This window comes from Pseudophryne corroboree, chromosome 1 (assembly GCF_028390025.1).
Source record: "Pseudophryne corroboree isolate aPseCor3 chromosome 1, aPseCor3.hap2, whole genome shotgun sequence".
NCBI classification, from domain to species: Eukaryota; Metazoa; Chordata; class Amphibia; order Anura; family Myobatrachidae; genus Pseudophryne; species Pseudophryne corroboree.
This window is the reverse complement of record NC_086444.1, coordinates 823,597,615-823,624,518: the sequence shown is the minus strand read 5'-3', so window position 1 is coordinate 823,624,518 and position 26,904 is coordinate 823,597,615. Positions and strand designations below refer to the sequence as shown.

The 26,904-nt window shown below is 46.7% G+C and overlaps 1 protein-coding gene across 1 annotated transcript in view; it reads right to left on the bottom strand.

Moving 5' to 3' along the window:
• Positions 1 to 26,904, bottom strand: part of CNOT6L (CCR4-NOT transcription complex subunit 6 like) — a 259,770-nt gene that overhangs the window by 60,955 nt on the left and 171,911 nt on the right. The window contains exon 5 of the mRNA XM_063919607.1: positions 24,973 to 25,062. Coding sequence (XP_063775677.1) covers positions 24,973 to 25,062 — 90 coding nt within the window. The remainder of the gene's footprint in view (positions 1 to 24,972; positions 25,063 to 26,904) is intronic.

The window sequence follows — 26,904 nt, the reverse complement described above, 5'->3', positions numbered from 1 at the left end:
CCTAGCTTCAGAGAGTAGGGCTGCTTCTCTCCCCTCTGTCCCACGATGCAGGGAGTCTGTTGCCAGCAGAGCTCCCTGAAAATGAAAAACCTAACAAAATACTTTCTTACAGCGAACTCAGTAGAGCTCACTGAAAAGCACCCAGCTCGTCTGGGCACCGTATCAAACTGAGGTCTGGAGGAGGGGCATAGAGGGAGGAGCCAGTGCACACCAGAACCTAAATTCTTTCTTAAAGTGCCCATGTCTCCTGCGGAGCCCGTCTATCCCCATAGTCCTTACGGAGTCCCCAGCATCCACTAGGACGTTAGAGGAAACAAAAAATGTAGTAAGGCTGTAAAAATAAGAAAGCTAATGGCTGCTAAAAACTAGCAGCCCACTGACCATGGTCTGGCTCCTGTCGCACCAAATAAAAAACTGATTTGCCTGAGCCAGGGATACATGGAAGGGACCGTTGCATGCTGGGAGGCCGAAAGCTTTGGCCAATAGGTGCAAATTCGCTGTCGCGTCATCATATCCCAATGTTATCCTGTGAATAATCTGTGGACCCTGCCAGAGAAAAACAAATTTTAACGGGGCATTTACGTGATCAGAAATTCCTTGCGTCTATCTGCCTTTCAGACTGCTCCTATTCATATAGAGTACAGATAAAGTGTATTGTGGAGCAAGTGTGGACTATATTAGGTGAAGTCACAATTAAACAGCTGGATTACATAGCCACCACTACAACACCTAATAGCAATAGCAGAGTTCCAGCAATCATCCAGTAAGTATATTTACGTCTTGTGGCACAAAGGACCAATGCCACAGGGCAAAGTCAGGAAGGGTTTAAATGAGTACTATGTTTGAAAGAAAAACAAGCACAACAAAACACTGCTGTAACACCCAATGGTATTCTAAAATATGCCTATATAGCACAATGTCTTTGGGAGAAGCACAGTGAGCTTCTGAGACCACTTTGTAACTATGTTGTTATGAAAGGTATTGCATTTCAGGTCCTCATACTGCTTTATTTATTGCACAGTTTTTTTTTAAATTCCCACTACAATAGCCAATACTGGCAGATTAGAAATACATGGTCAGTTTAGCGTAGTCAATAAAAACAGGTTGGGTCATTCCATGTCAGTTCAACCAGGGGTGTCCACCACCCATCTCAGATTTCTACAAAAAAAAAAAATACAGGTTGAGTATCCCATATCCAAATATTCCGAAATACGGAATATTCCAAAATACGGTCTTTTTTGAGTGAGAGTGAGATAGTGAAACCTTTGTTTTTTGATGACTCAATGTACACAAACTTTGTTTAATACACAGTTATTAAAGATATTGTATTACATGACCTTCAGGCTGTGTGTATAAGGTGTATATGAAACAAATGAATTGTGTGAATGTACACACTTTGTTTAATGTACAAAGTTATAAAAAATATTGGCTAAAATGACCTTCAGGTGGTGTATATTAAACATAAATGCATTCTCTGTGCTTAGATTTAGGTCCCATCACCATGATATCTCAATGGTATGCAATTATTCCAAAATACGGAAAAATCCGATATCCAAAATACCTCTGGTCCCAAGCATTTTGGATAAGGGATACTCAACCTGTATAATAATTTGAAAGGATGGCAAAACAACTATTTCTACCAAATATCTTGACTGTCTGACAATTAGTTGATTAAATATTGATTTTTCAATTACATTACTAATCACGGCTAGTTCATCTAGTTCACAGGTTCTCAAACTCGGTCCTCAGGACCCCACACAGTGCATGTTTCACAGGTCTCTTCACAGAATCACAAGTGACATAATTAGCTCCACCTGTGGACCTTTTAAAATGTGTCGGTGAGTAATTAATACACCTGTGCACTTGCTGGGTTACCTGCAAAACATGCACTGTGTGGGGTCCTGAGGACCGAGTTTGAGAACCTGTGATCTAGTTTATTTGAGGTATCACGAGTGTTTACGAAGCAATCACCATGAAATTTGCACCCTTAAAGTAACTTTTCTCCACAAATCCAATAAATCTAAACTAAATTACTTTATCTATCTCATGTTTTGCGTTACGGCAAAAATGCACGTTTTTTTTAATAGAATTAAAAACGCTAGGTTCAATTGACATTAGGGATCTTATTTTTTTGGGGTGCTTAAAAAAAAAAAAAGCTATAAATTACTATCATAAAAACAAACAGCATGGTACGGTTTAATGGTGCACAAAAAAAATAAAATAATGAAGTTTATGTTCGATTACTGTTGTACCGCATAAATAATTAACACAAGAAAACATGAAATTTAAAACCTTTAACATAACTTGAGTCCATAACTGAAGTTTAGTCAACAATCTCATTCTTTTTCCCTTGTTCGGAACCTGTTGTAACGGTCTGTAATTTTCTTTAGAGTGTCAGCAGAAAGTGCATACTGCCTTCCAGTACTTCCTTGGACAATAGGTACTTCCGTTACACAGAGGACGTGAATAAAAAGAACAAAAAACTTTTAGCATCTCTTGAAGGTTAGGACAGCATATTTGTTGATTGGTTTCGGTTCATGAAGTATACTAGCACATCTTGTTCCTCCTCATTACATTGTATGATATACCAATGTACCAGATGTTATCATACACTGCTGCTATGTATGTTCCAGTTTGCAGATCACTTGTCTACATTTTTTGTGACTGTGGTCGTAGTGACACTAATATACAGAGAATGGGGGGTAACCCCTGGGTAGATTATGCACAGGATATGAGAATATTAGTAGCGTCAGTTTATAAACCAGCAATTTAGAAGAAAATGGTTATTAATAAATTCCAATAGTGATATATTGTGCTGCAGGTGCACCAGAAAGCAATTTACAATGTCAAAGTTTGCGAATGGGTAGGTTATGAGAGAGACCTGCTCAAAGAAGGCTTTCTTGCTGGTGCACTCTTTTATTTTGAAATTGTAGTTAATTAAAACATAACTTTTTTTATTAGGATTTTTTGTAAAAAAAGGTCTTTAGTAATATTTAAACAAAAAATATTGTGGAATAAGGAATGAGATATATATATATATATATATATATATATATATATATATATATATATATATGTATATTCCTATAGGAGTTAGCAATAATCAAAACTCCTTATTGCATAGTAGTGTAACTACTTTTCTATAGATACTGAATATTAATTAACTCAGTGCGAAGATATAGTAATTCAATTTTCCACAAATTGTGGACAGTGCGTTTGAAGACCAGGTTTTATACAAAAAGGTTGGTTTTCATATAAAAATCCAAAATGGATTATCTAATACAGATCAAAGATAAGCTTGTCAAACTTACACGGATTGCGTGGCAGCAGTCACAAATAACGGCATGGGCGGTGGGTAAACATGAGATTTTTAAAACTTAATAGTAATATTCATAAAAGCAGCCAGCTTAACCGTATATTTCACTAAATGAAGAAAGCAGCAATTGTGGCAGAAGCAATTGTAAATTAGTAACAATTGTATCTATTATCCCTCGTGTTATCCAGAAAGACACAATTCTAGCTATGGTATATCTTTGATAGAAAGACAGGTGTCAATGATTTCTACTGAGTAAGTCACGTCTGACTGACATATACTCTGCTGGGACAAATAGTCAGGCCTAAATACTTAATGATATATCACAGCAATACACGTCAGGTATAGCAGAGTTATGCAGTCAGTGCCATATAACCACAGAGTAGTTGCAGTAACTTGTAGCAAAAAAAAATATAAGAATTTACTCACCGGTAATTCTATTTCTCGTAGTCCGTAGTGGATGCTGGGGACTCTGTAAGGACCATGGGGAATAGACGGGCTCCGCAGGAGACTGGGCACTCTATAGAAAGATTTAGGACTATCTGGTGTGCACTGGCTCCTCCCCCTATGAACCTCCTCCAAGCCTCAGTTAGGAACTGTGCCCGGAAGAGCGTACACAATAAGGAAGGATTTTTGAATCCCGGGTAAGACTCATACCAGCCACACCAATCACACCATATAACACGTGATAGGAACCCCGGTTAACAGTATGATAACAAATGGAGCCTCTGAAGAGATGGCTCACAACAAAACCCGATTTTTGTAACAATAACTATGTACAGGTATTGCAGACAATCCGCACTTGGGATGGGCGCCCAGCATCCACTACGGACTAAGAGAAATAGAATTACCGGTGAGTAAATTCTTATTTTCTCTGACGTCCTAGTGGATGCTGGGGACTCCGTAAGGACCATGGGGATTATACCAAAGCTCCCAAACGGGCGGGAGAGTGCGGATGACTCTGCAGCACCGAATGAGAGAATTCCAGGTCCTCCTCAGCCAGGGTATCAAATTTGTAGAATTTTGCAAACGTGTTTGCCCCCGACCAAGTAGCTGCTCGGCAAAGTTGTAAAGCCGAGACCCCTCGGGCAGCCGCCCAAGATGAGCCCACCTTCCATGTGGAATGGGCTTTTACAGATTTAGGCTGCGGTAAGCCTACCGCAGAATGCGCCAGCTGAATAGTGCTACAAATCCAGCGCGCAATAGACTGCTTAGAAGCAGGAGCACCCAGCTTGGTGGGTGCATACAGGATAAACAGCGAGTCAGTCTTTCTGACTCCAGCCGTCCTGGAAATATAAATTTTTAGGGCCCTGACTACGTCCAGCAATTTGGAATCCTCCAAGTCCCTAGTAGCCGCAGGCACCACAATAGGTTGGTTCAAGGCCCAACGTCACCCCTGCTTGCAGGAAGTGCAGGAATCGACCCAGTTGAAATTCCTCCGTCGGGGCCTTCATGGCCTCACACCAAGCAACATTTTCGCCAAATGCGGTGATAATGTCTTGCGGTGACATCCTTCCTGGCTTTGATCAGGGTAGGGATGACTTCCTCCGGAATACCCTTTTCCTTCAGGATCCGGTGTTCAACCGCCATGCCGTCAAACGCAGCCGCGGTAAGTCTTGGAACAGACAGGGTCCCTGCTGCAGCAGGTCTTGTCTGAGCGGCAGAGGCCAAGGGTCCTCTGTAAGCATCTCTTGAAGTTCCGGGTACCAAGCTCTTCTTGGCCAATCCGGAACCACGAGTATGGTTTTCACTCCTCGCCTTCTTATTATTCTCAGTACCTTGGGTATGAGAGGTAGAGGAGGAAACGCATAAACCGACTGGTACACCCATGGTGTCACTAGAGCGTCCACCGCTATCGCCTGAGGGTCTCTTGACCGGGCGCAATATCTTTTCAACTTCTTGTTGAGGCGGGACACCATCATGTCTACCTGTGGTTTTTCCCACCGGTTGACCAGCATTTGGAAGACTTCTGGATGAAGTCCCCATTCTCCCGGGTGGAGGTCGTGCCTGCTGAGGAAGTCTGCTTCCCAGTTGTCCACTCCCGGAATGAACACTGCCGTCAGTGCTAACACATGATTCTCTGCCCATCTGAGAATGCTTGTGGCTTCTGCCATCGCCGTCCTGCTTCTCGTGCCGCCCTGTCTGTTTACATGGGCAACCGCCGTGATGTTGTCTGACTGGATCAGTACCGGCTGGTTTTGAAGCAGGGGTCTTGCCTGGCTTAGGGCATTGTAAATGGCCCTTAGCTCCAGGATATTTATGTCAAGAGAAATCTCCTGATTTGACCACAGTCCTTGGAAATTTCTTCCCTTTGTGACTGCCCCCCAGCCCCGAAGGCTGGCATCCGTGGTCACCAGGACCCAGTCCTGTATTCCGAATCTGCGGCCCTCTAGTAGATGAGCCCTCTGCAGCCACCACAGCAGCGACACCCTGGTTCTGGCCAATAGGGTTATCCGCTGTTGCATCTGGAAATGGGACCCGGACCATTTGTCCAACAGGTCCCACTGGAACGTCCTTGCGTGGAACCTTCCGAACGGAATTGCTTCGTACGAAGCTACCATTTTTCCCAGGACTCGTGTGCATTGATGTACCGACACTTTTCCTGGTTTTAGGATGTCTCTGACAAGAGATGACAATTCCTCGACTTTTTCCAGGGGAAGAAACACTCTTTTCTGGTCTGTGTCCAGAATCAATCCCAGGAACAGAAGACATGTCGTCGGGACCAGCTGTGACTTTGGAATATTGAGAATCCAGCCGTGCTGTTGTAGCACTTCCTGAGAAAGTGCCACCCCCACTATCAACTGTTCTTTGGACCTCGCCTTTATCAGGAGATCGTCCAAGTACGGGATAATTAAAACTCCCTTCTTGCGAAGGAGTATCATCATTTCGGCCATTACCTTGGTAAAGACCCTCGGTGCCGTGGATAACCCAAACGGCAGCGTCTGGAACTGATAGTGACAGTCCTGTACCACAAATCTGAGGTACTCCTGGTGCGGAGGGTAAATGGGGACATGCAGGTACGTATCCTTGATGTCCAGGGATACCATGTAATCCCCCTCCTCCAGGCTCGCAATAACCGCCCTGAGCGATTCCATCTTGAACTTGAACCTTTTGATATAAGTGTTCAAGGCTTTTAAATTTAAGATGGGTCTCACCGAACCGTCCGGTTTCGGTACCACAAACATTGTGGAGTAGTAACCCTTTCCTTGCTGAAGGAGGGGTACCTTGACAATCACTTTCTGTGAATACAGTTTTTGAATAGCCACCAACACTGCCTCCCTGGCAGAGGGAGTTGCCGGCAAGGCAGATTTTAGGAAACGGCGGGGGGGAGACGTCTCGAATTCCAGCCTGTACCCCTGAGATACTACTTGAAGGACCCCGGTATCCACTTGTGAGAGAGCCCACTGTTTGCTGAAAAACCTGAGACGTGCCCCCACCGTTCCAGATTCCGCCTGAGCAGCCCCAGCGTCATGCTGTGGACTTAACGGACGCAGGGGAGGACTTCTGCTCCTGGGAACTAGCTGTGTGCTGCAGCTTTTTCCCCCTTCGTCTGCCCCTCGGCAGAAAGGATGAGCCTCTAGCCCGCTTAGTTTTCTGGGGCCGAAAGGACTGTACCTGATAATACGGTGCTTTCTTTTGCTGTGGGGTAGCCTGTGGCAAAAAAGTTGATTTCCCAGCAGTAGCTGTGGAAACGAGGTCTGAAAGACCTTCCCCATAAAGTTCCACCCCTTTATAGGGTAAAACTTCCATGTGCCGCTTGGAGTCGGCATCACCTGACCATTGCCTAGTCCATAACCCCCGTCTGGCGGCAATGGACATAGCGCTTATTTTTGATGCCATCGGCAAATATCCCTCTGTGCATCACGCATGTATAAGACCGCGTCTTTTATATGGTCAATCGTTAGCAAAATATTGTCCCTATCCATGGTATCAATGTTTTCAGACAGGGAGTCTGACCACACAGCAGCAGCACTGCACATCCAAGCTGATGCAATAGCGGGTCTCAATATAATGCCAGTGTGTTTTAGAGTACTTTCTATCAGCAGGTTCTTTTAGGGCGGCCGTATCCGGCGACGGTAGTGCCACCTTCTTTGATAAGCGTGTCAGCGCTTTATCTACCCTAGGGGGTGTTTCCCAGCGTGACCTATCCTCTGGCGGGAAAGGGTACGCAGCCATTAACCGTTTAGAAATGATCAATTTCTTATCTGGGGAAGTCCACGCTTCCTCACACACCTCATTTAATTCGTCAGATGCAGGAAAAACTACTGGTAGTTTTTTCTCACCTAACATAATACCTTTTTTGTGGTACCTGTGTAATACATTTTTCATAGCCTCAATCATATAACGGGTGGATCTATTGGAGGGTACACTCGTCTCATCATCGTCGACACTGGAGTCGGTATCCGTGTCGACATCTGTATCTGTCATCTGAGGTAGCGGGCGTTTTATAGCCCCTGATGACATTTGAGACGCTTGGACAGGCACAAGCTGAGTAGCCGGCTGTCCTATGTCGTCAAACCTTTTATGCAAGGAGCTGACACTGTCACGTAATTCCTTCCATAAGTCCATCCACACTGGTGTCGACCCCGCAGGGGGTGACATCACATTCACAGGCATTTGCTCCGCCTCCACATCATTATCCTCATCATACATGTCGACACAGCAGTACCGACACACAGCAGACACACAGGGAATGCTCTTACAGAGGACAGGACCCCACAAAGCCCTTTGGGGAGACAGGGAGAGTATGCCAGCACACACCAGGGCGCTATATAACACAGGGATATCACTATACAGAGTGTTTTCCCCTATAGCTGCCTATAATATATATATATATATATATATATATACACTGCGCCTAAATTGTGCCCCCCCTCTCTTTTTTACCCTTTCTGTAGTGCAGGACTGCAGGGGAGAAAAATGGCGCCAGTGTGCTGAGGGAGTTGGCTCCGCCCCTTTTTCGGTGGGCTTTCTCCCGCTATTTTATCGTTTCTGGCAGGGGTTAATATACACCTATATAGCCTCTGGGGCTATATATGGTGTTAGTTTTGCCAGCCAAGGTGTTACTATTGCTGCTCAGGGCGCCCGCCCCCCCCCCCCCCCAGCGCCCTGCACCCATCAGTGACCGCAGTGTGTGGTGTGCATGAGGAGCAATGGCGCACAGCTGCAGTGCTGTGCGCTACCTTGGAGAAGACAGAAGTCTTCAGCCGCCGATTTTCCGGACCACCTTCTTGTTTCTGGCTCTGTAAGGGGGACGGCGGCGCGGCTCCAGGAACGGACGACGAGGTCGGGTCCTGTGTTCGATCCCTCTGGAGCTAATGGTGTCCAGTAGCCTAAGAAGCCCAAGCTACCACCACTTAGGTAGGTTCGCTTCTTCTCCCCTTAGTCCCTCGTTGCAGTGAGCCTGTTGCCAGCAGGTCTCACTGAAAATAAAAAACCTAAACTATACTTTCTTCTAGGAGCTCAGGAGAGCCCCTAGTGTGCATCCAGCTCAGCCGGGCACAGAAATCTAACTGAGGCTTGGAGGAGGGTCATAGGGGGAGGAGCCAGTGCACACCAGATAGTCTTAAATCTTTCTATAGAGTGCCCAGTCTCCTGCGGAGCCCGTCTATTCCCCATGGTCCTTACGGAGTCCCCAGCATCCACTAGGACGTCAGAGAAATAATAAGAATTTACTTACCGATAATTCTATTTCTCATAGTCCGTAGTGGATGCTGGGGACTCCGTAAGGACCATGGGGAATAGCGGCTCCGCAGGAGACTGGGCACATCTAAAGAAAGCTTTAGGACTATCTGGTGTGCACTGGCTCCTCCCCCTATGACCCTCCTCCATGCCTCAGTTAGGATACTGTGCCCGGACGAGCGTACACAATAAGGAAGAATTTTGAATCCCGGGTAAGACTCATACCAGCCACACCAATCACACCGTATAACCTGTGATCTGAACCCAGTTAACAGCATGATAACAGAGGAGCCTCTGAAAGATGGCTCACAACAATAATAACCCGATTTTTGTAACAATAACTATGTACAAGTATTGCAGACAATCCGCACTTGGGATGGGCGCCCAGCATCCACTACGGACTATGAGAAATAGAATTATCGGTAAGTAAATTCTTATTTTCTCTAACGTCCTAAGTGGATGCTGGGGACTCCGTAAGGACCATGGGGATTATAACAAAGCTCCCAAACGGGCGGGAGAGTGTGGATGACTCTGCAGCACCAAATGAGAGAACTCCAGGTCCTCCTCAGCCAGGATATCAATTTTGTAGAATTTTACAAACGTATTTGCTCCTGACCAAGTAGCTGCTCGGCAAAGTTGTAAAGCCGAGACCCCTCGGGCAGCCGCCCAAGATGAGCCCACCTTCCTTGTGGAGTGGGCATTTACAGATTTTTGGCTGTGGCAGGCCTGCCACAGAATGTGCAAGCTGAATTGTACTACAAATCCAACGAGCAATAGTCTGCTTAGAAGCAGGAGCACCCAGCTTGTTGGGTGCATACAGGATAAACAGCGAGTCAGATTTCCTGACTCCAGCCGTCCTGGAAACATATTTTCAGGGCACTGACAACGTCTAGCAACTTGGAGGCCTCCAAGTCCCTAGTAGCCGCAGGCACCACAAATAGGTTGGTTCAGGTGAAACGCTGAAACCACCTTGGGGAGAAACTGAGGACGAGTCCTCAATTCCGCCCTGTCCGAATGGAAAATCAGATAAGGGCTTTTTCAGGATAAAGCCGCCAATTCTGACATGCGCCTGGCCCAGGCCAGGGCCAACAGCATGACCACTTTTCATGTGAGATATTTTAACTCCACAGATTTAAGTGGTTCAAACCAATGTGACTTTTGGAACCCAAAACTACATTGAGATCCCAAAGTGCCACTGGAGGCACAAAAGGAGGCTGTATATGCAGTACCCCTTTTACAAACGTCTGAACTTCAGGGACTAAAGCTAGTTCTTTTTGGAAGAAAATTTACAGGGCCGAAATTTGAACCTTAATGGACCCCAATTTCAGGCCCATAGACACTCCTGTTTCCGGGAAATGTAGGAATCGACCCAGTTGAATTTCCTCCGTCGGGCCTTACTGGCCTCGCACCACGCAACATATTTTCGCCAATTGCGGTGATAATGTTTTTGCGGTTACATCCTTCCTGGCTTTGATCAGGATAGGGATGACTTTATCCGGAATGCCTTTTTTCCTTCAGGATCCGGCGTTCAACCGCCATGCCGTCAAACGCAGCCGCGGTAAGTCTTGGAACAGACAGGGTCCTTGCTGGAGCAGGTCCCTTCTTAGAAGAAGAGGCCACGGATCCTCCGTGAGCATCTCTTGAAGATCCGGTTACCAAGTCCTTCTTGGCCAATCCGGAACCACGAATATAGTGCTTACTCCTCTCCATCTTATCAATCTCAGTACCTTGGGTATGAGAGGCAAAGGAGGGAACACATACCCTGACTGGTACACCCACGGTGTTACCAGAGCGTCTACAGCTTATTGCCTGAGGGTCCCTGGACCTGTCGCAATACCGGTCGAGTTTTTAATCATGTGGAAGACTTCTGGGTGAAGTCCCCACTCTCCCGGGTGGAGGTCGTGCTGAGGAAGTCTGCTTCCCAGTTGTCCACTCCCGGAATGAATACTGCTGACAGTGCTATCACATAATTTTCCGCCCAGCGAAGAATCCTTGCAGCTTCTGCCATTGCCCTCCTGCTTCTTGTGCCACCCTGTCTGTTTACGTGGGTGACTGCCTTGATGTTGTCCGACTGGATCAACACCGGCTGACCTTGAAGCAGAGGTCTTGCTAAGCTTAGAGCATTGTAAATGTCCCTTAGCTTCAGGATATTTATGTGAAGTGATGTCTCCAGGCTTGACCATAAGCCCTGGATATTCCTTCCCTGTGTGACTGCTCCCCAGCCTCGCAGGCTGGCATCCGTGGTCACCAGGACCCAGTCCTGAATGCCTAATCTGCGGCCCTCTAGAAGATGAGCACTCTGCAACCACCACAGGAGGGACACCCTTGTCCTTGGTGACCGGGTTATCCGCTGATGCATCTGAAGATGCGACCCGGACCATTTGTCCAGCAGGTCCCACTGGAAAGTTCTTGCGTGGAATCTGCAGAATGGGATTGCTTCGTAGGAAGCCACCATTTTACCCAGAACCCTTGTGCATTGATGCACTGAGACTTGGCTCGGTTTTAGGAGGTTCCTGACTAGCTCGGATAACTCCCTGGCTTTCTCCTCCGGGAGAAACACCTTTTTCTGGACTGTGTCCAGGATCATCCCTAGGAACAGAAGACACGTCGTCGGAGCCAGGTGCGATTTTGGAATATTGAGAATCCAATCGTGCTGCCGCAACACTACCTGAGATAGTGCTACACCGACCTCCAACTGTTCCCTGGATCTTACCCTTATCAGGGAATTGTCCAAGGAAGGGATAACTAAAATTCACTTCCTTCGAAGGAATATCATCATTTCGGCCATTACCTTGGTAAAGACCCGGGGTGCCGTGGACCATCCATACGGCAGCGTCTGAACTGATAGTGACAGTTCTGTACCATAAACCTGAGGTACCCTTGGTGAGAAAGGTAAATTTTGACAAGAAGGTAAGCATCCTTGATGTCCCGAGACATCATGTAGTCCCCTTCTTCCAGGTTCGCAATCACTGCTCTGAGTGACTCAATCTTGAATTTGAACCTCCGTATGTAAGTGTTCAAAGATTTTAGATTTAAAATCGGTCTCACCGAGCCGTCCGGCTTCGGTACCACAACCGTGTGGAATAATACCCCGTTCCCTGTTGCAGGAGGGGTATCTTGATTATCACCTGCTGGGAATACAGCTTGTGAATGGCTTCCAAAACTGTCTCCCTGTCAGAAGGAGACATCGGTAAAGCCGACTTTAGGAAACGGCGAGGGGGAGACGTCTCGAATTCTAATTTGTACCCCTGAGATATCACCTGAAGGATCCAGGGGTCTACTTGCGAGTGAGCCCACTGCGCGCTGAAATTCATTGAGACGGGCCCCCCCACCGTGCCTGATTCTGCTTGTAAAGCCCCAGCGTATACTGAGGGCTTGGCAGAGGCGGGAGAGGGTTTCTGTTCCTGGGAACTGGCTGATTTCTGCGGCCTTTTTCCTCTCCCTCTGTCACGGGGCAGAAATGAGGAACCTTTTGCCCGCTTGTCCACGAAAAGACTGCGCCTGATAATACGGCGTCTTCTCATGTTGAGAGGCGACCTGGGGTACAAACGTGGAATTCCCAGCTGTTGCCGTGGCCACCAGGTCTGAAAGACCGACCCCAAATAACTCCTCCCCTTAATAAAGCAATACTTCCAAATGCCGTTTGGAATACGCATCACCTGACCACTGACGTGTCCATAACCCTCTACTGGTAGAAATGGACAACGCGCTTAGACTTGATGCCAGTCGGCAAATATTCCGCTGTGCATCACGCATATATAGAAATGCATCTTTTAAATGCTCTATAGGCAAAAATATACTGTCCCTATCTAGGGTATCAATATTTTCAGTCAGGGAATCCGACCACGCCAACCCAGCACTGCACATCCAGGCTGAGGCGATTGCTGGTCGCAGTATAACACCAGTATGTGTGTAAATACCTTTTAGGATACCCTCCTGCTTTCTATCAGCAGGATCCTTAAGGGCGGCCATCTCAGGCGAAGGTAGAGCCCTTACAAGCGTGTGAGCGCTTTATCCACCCTAGGGGGTGTTTCCCAACGCACCCTAACCTCTGGCGAGAAAGGATATAATGCCAATAACATTTTAGAAATGATCAGTTGTTATCGGGGGAAACCCACGCATCATCACACACCTCATTTAATTTCTCAGATTCAGGAAAACTACAGGTAGTTTTTCCTCACCGAACATAATACCCCTTTTTTTTTTTTTTTGGTGGTACTCGTATTATCAGAAATGTGTAAAACATTTTTCATTGCCTCAATCATGTAACGTGTGGCCCTACTGGAAGTCACATTCGTCTCTTCACCGTCGACACTGGAGTCAGTATCCGTGTCGGCATCTATATCTGCCATCTGAGCTAACGGGCGCTTTAGAGCCCCTGACGGCCTATGAGACGTCTGGACAGGCACAAGCTGAGTAGCCGGCTGTCTCATGTCAACCACTGTCTTTTATACAGAGCTGACACTGTCACGTAATTCCTTCCAACAGTTCATCCACTCAGGTGTCGACCCCCTAGGGGGTGACATCACTATTACAGGCAATCTGCTCAGTCTCCACATCATTTTTCTCCTCATACATGTCGACACAAAAGTACCGACATACAGCACACACACAGGGAATGCTCTGATAGAGGACAGGACCCCACTAGCCCTTTGGGGAGACAGAGGGAGAGTTTGCCAGCACACACCAGAGCGCTATATATATATACAGGGATAACCTTATATAAGTGTTTTTCCCCTTATAGCTGCTGTATAGTTAATACTGCGCCTAATTAGTGCCCCCCTCTCTTTTTTAACCCTTTCTGTAGTGTAGTGACTGCAGGGGAGAGCCAGGGAGCTTCCCTCCAACGGAGCTGTGAGGGAAAATGGCGCCAGTGTGCTGAGGAGATAGGCTCCGCCCCCTTCTCGGCGGCCTTATCCCCCGTTTTTCTATGTATTCTGGCAGGGGTTAAATGCATCCATATAGCCCAGGAGCTATATGTGATGCATTTTTTGCCATCCAAGGTGTTTTTATTGCGTCTCAGGGCGCCCCCCCCCCCCCAGCGCCCTGCACCCTCAGTGACCGAAGTGTGAAGTGTGCTGAGAGCAATGGCGCACAGCTGCAGTGCTGTGCGCTACCTTGTTGAAGACAGGACGTCTTCTGCCGCCGATTTTCCGGACCTCTTCTGCCTTCTGGCTCTGTAAGGGGGCCGGCGGCGCGGCTCTGGGACCCATCCAAGCTGGGCCTGTGATTGTCCCTCTGGAGCTAATGTCCAGTAGCCTAAGAAGCCCAATCCACTCCGCACGCAGGTGAGTTCGCTTCTTCTCCCCTTAGTCCCTCGATGCAGTGAGCCTGTTGCCAGCAGGTCTCACTGAAAATAAAAAACCTAAACTAAAACTTTCACTAAGAAGCTCAGGAGAGCCCCTAGTGTGCACCCTTCTCGTTCGGGCACAGAGATCTAACTGAGGCTTGGAGGAGGGTCATAGGGGGAGGAGCCAGTGCACACCAGATAGTCCTAAAGCTTTCTTTAGATGTGCCCAGTCTCCTGCGGAGCCGCTATTCCCCATGGTCCTTACGGAGTCCCCAGCATCCACTTAGGACGTTAGAGAAATATAGTTTATCAGCAATTGTATCCCATATCTAAATAACAAATAGGAAAGGGGTATTTATAGACTCTGGTGGGTTAAACAGACACGGGATGTTATTCCAATAATGGCAACTAATTGATTATCAGGAAAGACATTCTCATACTTAATATTAATCATAGGAAGTATAAATACCATAGAAGTATGCAGTTGTCTCAGTGTATATGTGATTCATCCCTTCTACTGTTACCCCATGTGTCTAGTGACAGTGAATGGGTGTAATGAGAGCAGGATGAATTCATACACTGAGACAGAGTGAAGAAAAAGTAGCGTCAGCTTCTGCTGTCCTCCAAGAAGCCCAATCACCTCCCTGGTGTGTGATAACAGTGCAGGGAGTGAGTGGGAGACTCAGTGGATGAGAGCCGACAAATACCTGAAGTGGTTTTAGGTAGATGGATTCCTTCCAGATCCACTATTGAGGGTATCCTGCCTTGCTGCTAAAGGTTATGCTGGTTTGTACCGCTAATAGATTGTTTTCGTGTAGCGGTAAGGGCTGAATGAGTAGATGCGAGAAGCGGCTATTCCCAACCGCTAGTGACTGCTGCCGGGCGGCGGGTCACGTGTGCGCTGCACGTAGCCTAGCCGCCCTCTCTGGACGTACGTTTCACAAATGAGCTTATTCATAATCGGACACAGTGACACTAACTCTGGTTCCTGCTGTCTTCATGTTGTCCGATGACAATCGATATATGTGTAGTTCATCATTACCAATAGGCCAAAATCAGTGATGAGTACATGTTCCCGTCCCAGTCTTTGCGGTTTCTAGACGGCTATGCAACTTAGTTTTGCAGTCTCGTATTTCATTTTGTGACGTGTAAAAAAAAAAAAAAAAACCAACAACTTTATGCCATGTACATTTTTCATTTACCCTGCTGTACAGGTCCAAAAGGTGTCAAGATGTTATGGGTTTCCACTGCTTGCAGACTGGTGCGTGTGGCTTTAACTGTCCCTCCAATGCCATCACATAGACTTTTACCATGACATGTGGCAAAAAAAAAATCCATTTTGCTTGAATGTTGAAGTCATCCTTATGAAAGCATAAGTTCAAAAAGATTTTGCAGTTCTTGTATTGTGCACTAGCACCATCACTAAAGCAGTGAACATTTACCAAATTTGGTAATAGTTTAGCTACGTGTTTCATCACTACCGTAATGAAGGCATGCAGAGTAATGGCTACATTGTCACAGTTATCGCTAACACCACGCAGGCTCACACAGTTTAAAGTGTCAGAATCATCTTACCTAAAATATACAACAAATGGGTGGAGTGCTGCTTGTGAAGTGTCCCAGTGGAATCCTTGAATTGCTTCATGACACCTGAATTAATAATTTTCTGCTAAATCTAGTAATACAGTAGCTTTTGTTTCTGGGCGGATGGTTTCCTTCTGCTGGCGTAGGTATTTAGCCTGCAACTTTGCTATATACAGAAGGGCTATTGCATCATCAACAGCACTACAAATGGTATCCGCTCTCAAGGTCAACCCCACTTAAGCCGATATGCATTAGGGTGTCCACTAATGGTCGACATGGTTACTAGGTCGACATGAATTTTTCACATTTTTTTTTCTTTTTTGAACTTTTTCATACTTTACGATCCACGTGGACTACAATTGGCAACAGTAACCTTGCCCGAAGCATGGCGACCAAACACGGTGCACTAACTGGGGTCACCAGTCACTCTACGAAGAAAACGACACCAAATTTTTTATTTTTTATTTTATTTTTTACAAAAAACCTCATGTCGACCTTTTGTCATGTCGACCTAATGCTTGTGTCGACCCTATGGTCCACACCTCTACAAATATGGTATGATATGGTTTTTAACTTTGTAAATTATGCATGCGGTACACCAGTAATAAAGCGTCAACTTGATGATATTTTTTCTCCACTATGAAACAGTACCATGCTGAATTTGTGTGGCAGTAACGTATACCTTTTTAAAGCACCCCCCAAAAAATGGGATTCCTAATATCGATTGAACCTAGCGTTTTTAATTCTATTAGATAAACGTGCATTTTTGCCGTAACGCAAAACATGAGGCATATAAAAGGAAAAAAGTTACCTTAGGGGTCAACATTTTGTGGTGATTCCTTAATAAAACACGTGTGATACTTCAAATAAACAGGATAAAGAAGCCGCAATTTATTAAAAAAAATTTAATAATTTGAAGAATCAATATTTAATCAATTGTCAGACAGTTGAGATATTTGGCAGAAATAGTTTTGGCATAGTCTCATAACTAAAAAAAAAATTGTCAAAATCTGAGATAGGTGGTGGACACTTAATTTTTTTTGGGGTGATCTGATGTGGAGTGGGCCGGTTGCGTTTAATAGGTGAGGGACGACTGCTTCAACAGAGACTTACTGTGTAGGCATGCAATTTACAGAAATACTTTGATGAGCAATTAAAACACTTGCACTATAAAGCGCAGATGCACCAAAACACACTTGACTAATCGGTACTTTGTAAAGTAAAATTGTTCAATGACTAGCTCCAAGCCTCTGCTCATTATGTATTGGTGATTAAGCGATCAAACATTGCACATAAATCAGTTTTGATCGCTGCATTTCAGGATTAAAAACACTGGTGGCAATATAAGGAGGCACATTAAGGGGGTGATTCAATTGTTTTGCACGCCTGTTCTCCAGTCTAAAGTGAGGGTAGATTGCGGGGTACAACTTACTTTTTTATATTGCGCCGACACTGGTCGGGTTTAGCAGTTTTGTGCAGCTAAATCCAGCCTAAGTGCTGGGCACAACGTGAAAAGCGCAGTTTCGTTGCTCAAATAGGGCCCTTTTGGCACATTTCAGCTCCCTAGCACTAGGGGCTGCGAGCTGAAATGTGTTTATCCATGGCTCAGTGCGCCCGAACAGGGCAACAAATTAATAACTCGGTTGGTAGCCATCTAGCGGTGGCAGAAATAATTGAATTCCCCCCTTAAAGTGCTTAGTGATTATGCCCTAACACTAGGCCTGGCCAACTTTTAGTTTTGCAACAGCTAAAGAGCCCCAAGTCCCAGCATGCCATGCCACAGTTTTAGCATCCTCTAATAGTAAAACTATGATATGGCATGCTGGGATTTGTTGTTTCACAACATCTGACCCAGTTGGCCCAGATTGCCCGACACAATTACAGTACTTGCCCATTGGGCCATGGTCTCTTGAATACACTCCTATCAAGGTATGTGATGCGTCAACTGCTCCCCAATGATTCCAAGGAAGACTTGAAAATAGTGACAGTATGCGGCTTGCAAACCATCATAAAGTTGATGCAGCTCTACGACCAAAAATAGAAATATGATTGAGATGTAAAAAATAAGATTTTACTCACCAGTAAATCTATTTCTCGTAGTCCGTAGTGGATGCTGGGGACTCCGTAAGGACCATGGGGAATAGCGGCTCCGTAGGAGACTGGGCACAGCTAAGAAAGATTTAGGACTACCTGGTGTGCACTGGCTCCTCCCACTATGACCCTCCTCCAGACTTCAGTAAGGATACTGTGCCCGGAAGAGCTGACACAATAAGGAAGGATTTTGAATCCAGGGTAAGACTCATACCAGCCACACCAATCACACCGTATAACTCGTGATAATATACCCAGTTAACAGTATGAACACAACAGAGCCTCTCAAAAGATGGCTCAACAATAACCCTTGTAGTTAACAGTAACTATATACAAGTATTGCAGACAGTCCGCACTTGGGACGGGCGCCCAGCATCCACTACGGACTACGAGAAATAGATTTACCGGTGAGTAAAATCTTATTTTCTCTGACGTCCTAGTGGATGCTGGGGACTCCGTAAGGACCATGGGGATTATACCAAAGCTCCCAAACGGGCGGGAGAATGCGGATGACTCTGCAGCACCGAATGAGAGAACTCAAGGTCCTCCTCAGCCAGGTTATCAAATTTGTAAAATTTTGCAAACGTGTTTGCCCTTGACCAAGTAGCAGCTCGGCAAAGTTGTAAAGCCGAGACCCCTCGGGCAGCCGCCCAAGAAGAGCCCACTTTCCTCGTGGAATGGGCTTTTACAGATTTAGGCTGCGGCAGGCCAGCCACAGAATGCGCAAGCTGAATTGTGCTACAAATCCAGCGAGCAATAGTCTGCTTTGAAGCAGGAGCACCCATCTTGTTTGGTGCATACAGGATAAACAGCGAGTCAATCTTCCTGACTCCAGCCGTCCTGGAAACATAGATTTTCAAGGCCCTGACTACGTCCAGTAACTTGGAGTCCTCCAAGTCCCTAGTAGCCGCAGGCAACACGATAGGTTGGTTCAAGTGAAAAGCTGATACCACCTTAGGAAGAAACTGGGGACGAGTCCTCAATTCTGCCCTATCCATATGGAAAATCAAATAGGGGCTTTTACATGACAAAGCCGCCAATTTTGACACACGCCTTGCCGAAGCCAAGGCCAAAAGCATGACCACTTTCCACGTGAGATATTTTAAATCCACGGTTTTGAGTGGCTCAAACCAATGTGACTTTAGGAAACCCAACACCACGTTGAGGTCTCACGGTGCCACTGGAGGCACAAAAGGAGGCTGAATATGCAGCACTCCCTTGACAAATGTCTGAACTTCAGGCAGTGAAGCCAGTTCTTTTTGGAAGAAAATCGACAGAGCCGAAATCTGGACCTTAATGGAACCCAGTTTTAGGCCCATAGTCACCCCTGACTGTAGGAAGTGCAGAAATCGACCTAGCTGGAATTCCTCCGTTGGGGCCTTCCTGGCCTCACACCACGCAACATATTTTCGCCATATGCGGTGATAATGTTGTACGGTTACATATTTTCTAGCTTTAATGAGCGTAGGAATGACTTCCTCCGGAATACCCTTTTCTTTTAGGATCCGGTGTTCAACCGCCATGCCGTCAAACGTAGCCGCGGTAAGTCTTGGAACAGACAGGGCCCCTGCAGCAGCAGGTCCTATCTGAGCGGCAGAGGCCATGGGTCCTCCGAGATTAATTCTTGAAGTTCCGGGTACCAAGACCTTCTTGGCCAATCTGGAACAATGAGAATAGTTCTTACTCCTCTTTTCCTTATTATCCTCAGTACCTTGGGTATGAGAGGAAGAGGAGGGAACACATAAACCGACCGGTACACCCACGGTGTCACTAGAGCGTCCACAGCTATCGCCTGAGGGTCTCTTGACCTGGCGCAATATTTTTCTAGCTTTTTGCTCAAGCGGGACGCCATCATGTCCACCTGTGGCCTTTTCCAACGGTTTACAATCAGTTGGAAGACTTCTGGATGAAGTCCCCACTCTCCCGGGTGGAGGACGTGCCTGTTGAGGAAGTCTGCTTCCCAGTTGTCCACTCCCAGAATGAACACTGCTGACAGTGCGAACACGTGATTTTCCGCACATCGGAGAATCCTTGTGGCTTCTGCCATCGCCGTCCTGCTTCTTGTGCCGCCCTGTCGATTTACATGGGCGACTGCCGTGATGTTGTCTGACTGGATCAGAACCGGCTGGTTTTGAAGCACGGGCTTTGCCTGACTTAGGGCATTGTTCCAGAACATTTAAGTGTAGGGAAGTCTCCTGACTTGACCAAAGTCCTTGGAAGTTTCTTCCCCGTGTGACTGCTCCCCAGCCCCGAAGGCTGGCATCCGTGGTCACCAGGACCCAGTCCTGTATGCCGAATCTGCGGCCCTCTCCGAGATGAGCACTCTGCAGCCACCACAGCAGAGACACCCTGGTCCTTGGAGACAGGGTTATCAACCGATGCATTTGAAGATGTGATCCGGACCATTGGTCCAACAGGTCCCACTGAAAGGTTCTGGCATGGAACCTGCCGAATGGAATCGCCTCGTAGGAAGCTACCATCTTTCCCAGGACTCGCGTGCAATGATGCACCGACACCTGTTTTGGTTTCAGGAGGCCTCTGACTAGAGATGACAGCTCCTTGGCTTTCTCCTCTGGGAGAAACACTTTTTTTTTTTTGGACTGTGTCCAGAATCATCCCCAGGAACAGTAGACGTGTCGCCGGAACCAGCTGAGACTTTGGAATATTCAGAATCCAACCGTGCTGGTGTAGCACCTCCTGAGAATGCTACGCCGACCAACAACTGCTCTCTGGACCTCGCCCTTATCAGGAGATCATCCAAGTATGGGATAATTAAAACTCCCTTTTTCCGAAGGAGTATCATCATTTCGGCCATTACCTTGGTAAATACCCTCGGTGCCGTGGACAGGCCGAACGGCAACATCTGGAATTGGTAATGACAATCCTGTACCACAAATCTGAGGTACTCCTGGTGAGGATGGTAAATGGGGACATGCAGGTAAGCATCCTTGATGTCCAGAGATACCATGTAATCTCCCTTTTCCAGGCTTGCAATAACCGCCCTGAGCGATTCCTTCTTGAACTTGAATTTTCTTAAATATGTGTTCAAGGATTTCAAATTTCAAATGGGTCTCACCAAACCGTCCGGTTTCGGTACCACAAACATTGTGGAATAGTAACCCCGTCCTTGTTGAAGTAGGGGCACCTTGACTATCACCTGCTGGGAATACAGCTTGTGAATTGCCTCTAACACAGCCTCCCTTTCTGAAGGAGTCGTTGGTAAGGCAGATTTGAGGAAACGGCGGGGGGAGGATGTCTCGAATTCCAGCCTGTACCCCTGAGATACCACTTGAAGGATCCAGGGATCTACCTGTGAGCGAGCCCACTGATTGCTGAAGTTTTTGAGACGGCCCCCCACCGTACCTGGCTCCGCCTGTTGAGCCCCAGCGTCATGCGGCGGACTTAGCAGAAGAAGCGGGGGAGGACTTTTGTTCCTGGGAAGTGGCTGTATGCTGCAGCTTTTTTCCCCTACCCCTGCCTCTGGGCAGAAAGGACACGCCGCTACCCCGTCTGCTCTTTTGGGGGCGAAAGGACTGTACCTGATAATACGGTGCTCTCTTTGGTTGTGAGGGGACATGTGGCAAAAATGCTGATTTCCCAGCTGTTGCTGTGGACACTAAGTCCGAAAGACCATCCCCGAACAACTCCTCACCCTTATAAGGCAAAACTTCCATGTGCCTTTTAGAATCTGCATCACCTGTCCACTGCCGGGTCCATAACCCTCTCCTGGCAGAAATGGACAGTGCACTTATTTTAGATGCCAGCCGGCAAATATCCCTCTGTGCATCTCTTATGTAGAAGACAGCGTCTTTAATATGCTCTACGTTTAGCAATATAGTGTCCCTGTTTTCTGACGGGGAGTCTGACCATGCAGCTGCAGCACTGCACATCCATGCTGAGGCAATAGCTGGTCTCAGTATAATACCAGTGTGTGTATATATAGCTTTCTGGAGAGCCTCCTGCTTTCTGTCAGCAGGTTCCTTTAGGGCGGCCGTATCCTGGGACGGCAGTGCCACCTTTTTTGATAAGCGCGTAAGTGTTTTATCCACCCTAGGGGGGGTGTTTTACAACGTGACCTATCCTCTGGCGGGAAAGGGTACGCCATTAGTAATTTTTTTGAAATTACCAATTTTTTATCGGGGGAAGCCCACGCTAGTTCACACACTTCATTTAATTCTTCAGAAGGGGGAAAAACTACTGGTAGCGTTTTCTCCCCAAACATAATACCCTTTTTTGTGGTACCTGGGGTCACCTCAGAAATGTGTAAAACATTTTTCATTGCCTCAATCATATAACGAGTGGCCCTATTGGACATTACACTAGTCTCTTCGTCGTCGACACTGGTATCAGTATCCGTGTCGACATCTGTGTCTGCCATCTGAGGTAGCGGGCGTTTTAGAGCCCCTGATGACTTTTGAGACGTCTGGGCAGGCACGGGCTGAGAAGCCGGCTGCCCCGCATTTGGCATGTCGTCAAATTTTTTATGTAAGGAGTCGACACTTTCGCGTAATTCCTTCCACAAGTCCATCCACTCCGGTGTCTGCCCCGCAGGGGGTGACAACACATTTATAGGCACCTGCTCCTCCTCCACATAAGTCTCCTCATCAAACATGTCGACACAGCCGTACCGACACACCGCACACACACAGGGAATGCTCTGACAGAAGACAGGACCCCACAAAGCCCTTTGGGGAGACAGAGAGTATGCCAGCACACACCAGAGCGCTATATAAATCAGGGATTAACTAAATTATATCCCCTTATAGCTGATATATATATATATATATACATACACACACACACACACACACACACACACAGGTTGAGTATCCCATATCCAAATATTCCGAAATACGGACTTTTTTGAGTGAGATAGTGAAACCTTTGTTTTCTGATGGCTCAATGTACACAAACGTTGTTTCATACACAAAGGTATTAAAAATATTGTATTAAATGACCTTCAGGCTGTGTGTATAAGGTGTATATGAAACATAAATGAATTGTGTGAATGTACACACACTTTGTTTAATGCACATAGTTATAAAAAATATTGGCTAAAATTACCTTCAGGCTGTGTGTATATGGTATAAATGAAACAAATGCATTCTGTGCTTAGATTTAGGTCCCATCACCATGATATCTCATTATGGTAGGCAATTATTCCAAAATACGGAAAAATCCCATATCCAAAATACCTCTGGTCCCAAGCATTTTGGATAAGGGAGACTCAACATGTATTGCGCCTAAATTTAGTGCCCCCCCCTCTCTTTTTTACCCTTTTCTGTAGTGTAGACTGCAGGGGAGAGCCAGGGAGCTTCCTTCCAGCGGAGCTGTTAGGGAGAAATGGCGCCAGTGTGCTGAGGGAGATAGCTCCGCCCCTTTTTCGGCTGACTTTTCTCCCGCTTTTTTATGGATTCTGGCAGGGGTATTTATCACATATATAGCCTCTGGGGCTATATATTGTGATGTATTTGCCAGCCTAGGTGTTTTTATTGCTTCTCAGGGCGCCCCCCCCCCAGCGCCCTGCACCCTCAGTGACCGGAGTGTGAAGTGTGTATGAGGAGCAATGGCGCACAGCTGCAGTGCTGTGCGCTACCTTGGTGAAGACTGATGTCTTCTGCCGCCGATTTTCCGGATTCTTCTTGCTTCTGGCTCTGTAAGGGGGCCGGCGGCGCGGCTCCGGGACCGAACATCAATGGCCGGTTCCATGCGGTCGATCCCTCTGGAGCTAATGGTGTCCAGTAGCCTAAGAAGCCCAAGCTACCACCAGTTAGGTAGGTTCGCTTCTTCTCCCCTTAGTCCCTCGCTGCAGTGAGTCTGTTGCCAGCAGTTCTCACTGTAAAATAAAAAACCTAAAATATACTTTCTCTCTAGGAGCTCAGGAGAGCCCCTAGTGTGCATCCAGCTCAGCCGGGCACAGGATTCTAACTGAAGTCTGGAGGAGGGTCATAGTGGGAGGAGCCAGTGCACACCAGGTAGTCCTAAATCTTTCTTAGCTGTGCCCAGTCTCCTGCGGAGCCGCTATTCCCCATGGTCCTTACGGAGTCCCCAGCATCCACTAGGACGTCAGCGAAACATCCATTGCTACTTATCCTATGTTAAGTGCCTAGAATGGAATATTGGGTCCATCTCAACAGTGACACCTCCCTTATATTCTGCTAGAGGAAAGCCTTTTCAGCATCAGGCATAGTCCTCTAGGGAAGCCCAAAAAGAATAATTGGACCACTACACCCAGAGAACGTGCACCCAATTCTAAATACCACAGGGCACTCAAAGGCTGGTTAGCATACTGTGAAAATAAAGTGCAAGTTTGTAATAAAAGTGCTAGTAGCATGCACTGTTCGACCATGGTTGTGCTTTCATGCTGACACTTTACTTTAATCCATAAGGAGAAAAGCTGGGCTTTCCCTTGCACAATCACTTCTTATGGGGCCATGTCAGATACACCCACCAACGGTTGCCGGAAATAAACCTGGCAGCTACCACACTCTGGAAACAGCACAAGCCACCTGGGCTCCCTCTGATCCCCACTTCCCAATCCTCTCCTCCCTACCTGGCAACAGTAAAGGGCCAGCTGCAAAAAAAAAAAAAACAGTCTTCTTGCAACCCAACCTCCTGATACTCAGAGGAGCCTCTTGCTACCTGTACTTCCACCGGCCACACCAACTTAGTCTGAGCTTCCAACAGCAGCACTCCCCCTCTCCCAAGCAGTGCCTCAGCTGCAGAGAACGATGATCCTCTGGAACAACCAGCCTCTGCTGCTTTCTATTCTTGTAGGACTGATGCCTGGTAAGAAGTCATTTTATACAGACAAAAAAAAAACAAAGGGGGAAAAAAAAAACACACCTAAAGCATGTGTACATAGAATATATAACTATGTATGTGTAATACCACATGACTATTTGTGGAAAAGGAATTCAGCAAGATCAACGCACCCCAATAGTGAAGGTTTAAAGATTACAGCAGTCACAGCACGGCAATCATGACTGTTGCGGATAGTTCAAGCAAATACCTGCTAGATTGTCAAGCATGTAGTTCAGTAGCTTTCGGATCCCATCTGGCTCCTGGTACAGACTAAGAATATCCTGTGACAAAGGATTGCCTAAAGGATTCAGAAAACAGAACTCAGGCACAACAGATTATATTGTAGCATGTAACATCAGTATTACAACCTTTGGACACATGTTCGATAAAGTTGTGCACTGAAACCTACTCTATATGTACCATGAAAATAAAGTTGTTGTTTTTTGTGTTAGAAAGCCATCATGGCCAAAATGGAAAAAAATAAGATTTTACTTACCGGTAAATCTATTTCTCGTAGTCCGTAGTGGATGCTGGGGACTCCGTAAGGACCATGGGGAATAGACGGGCTCCGCAGGAGACAGGGCACTTTAAGAAAGAATTAGGAATACTGGTGTGCACTGGCTCCTCCCTCTATGTCCCTCCTCCAGACCTCCGTTAAAGAAACTGTGCCTGGAAGAGCTGACAGTACAAGGAAAGGATTTTGGGAATCCAGGGTAAGACTCATACCAGCCACACCAATCACACAGTATAACTCGTGATAAACTTACCCAGTTAACAGTATGAACAACAGAGCATCAGATAACCCTGATACAACCATAACATAACCCTTATTTAAGCAATAACTATATACAAGTATTGCAGAAGAAGTCCGCACTTGGGACGGGCGCCCAGCATCCACTACGGACTACGAGAAATAGATTTACCGGTAAGTAAAATCTTATTTTCTCTAACGTCCTAGTGGATGCTGGGGACTCCGTAAGGACCATGGGGATTATACCAAAGCTCCCAAACGGGCGGGAGAGTGCGGATGACTCTGCAGCACCGAATGAGCAAACACAAGGTCCTCCTCAGCCAGGGTATCAAACTTGTAGACTCTTGCAAAAGTGTTTGAACCCGACCAAGTAGCTGCTCGGCAAAGCTGTAATGCCGAGACCCCTCGGGCAGCCGCCCAAGAAGAGCCCACCTTCCTTGTGGAATGGGCTTTTACTGATTTTGGAGGCGGCAATCCAGCCGCAGAATGAGCCTGCTGAATCGTGTTACAGATCCAGCGAGCAATAGTTTGCTTTGAAACAGGAGCACCCAGCTTGTTGGATGCATACAGGATAAACAAAGACTCAGTTTTCCTGACTCCAGCCGTTCTGGCTACAAAAACCTTCAAAGCCCTGACTACATCTAGTAACTTGGCATCCTCCAAGTCACGAGTAGCCACAGGCACCACAATAGGTTGGTTCAAATGAAAAGATGACACCACTTTTGGCAGAAATTGCGGACGAGTCCGTAGTTCTGCCCTGTCCATATGGAAAACCAGATAGGGGCTTTTATGTGACAAAGCCGCCAATTCTGACACACGCCTAGCCGAAGCTAAGGCCAATAGCATGACCACCTTCCACGTGAGATATTTTAACTCCACGGTTTTAAGTGGCTCAAACCAGTGTGATTTCAGGAAACTCACACCACGTTAAGAACCCAAGGTGCCACTGGTGGCACAAAAGGGGGCTGAATATGCAGCACTCCCTTAACAAACATCTGAACTTCAGGAAGAGAAGCCAGTTCCTTTTGAAAGAAAATGGATAGGGCTGAAATCTGGACCTTAATGGACCCCAATTTTAGGCCCGAAGTCACTCCCGACTGTAGGAAGTGAAGGAAACAGCCCCGCTGGAATTCCTCTGTAGAGGCATTCCTGGCCTCACACCAAGCAACATATTTTCGCCATATACGGTGATAATGTTTAGCAGTCACGTCCTTCCTAGCATTTATTAGCGTAGGAATAACCTCATCCGGAATACCTTTTTCCGCTAGGATCCGGCGTTCAACCGCCATGCCGTCAAACGCAGCCGCGGTAAGTCTTGGAACAGACAGGGTCCCTGTTGCAACAGATTCTGTCTGAGAGGCAGAGGCCATGGGTCCTCTGTGAGCATTT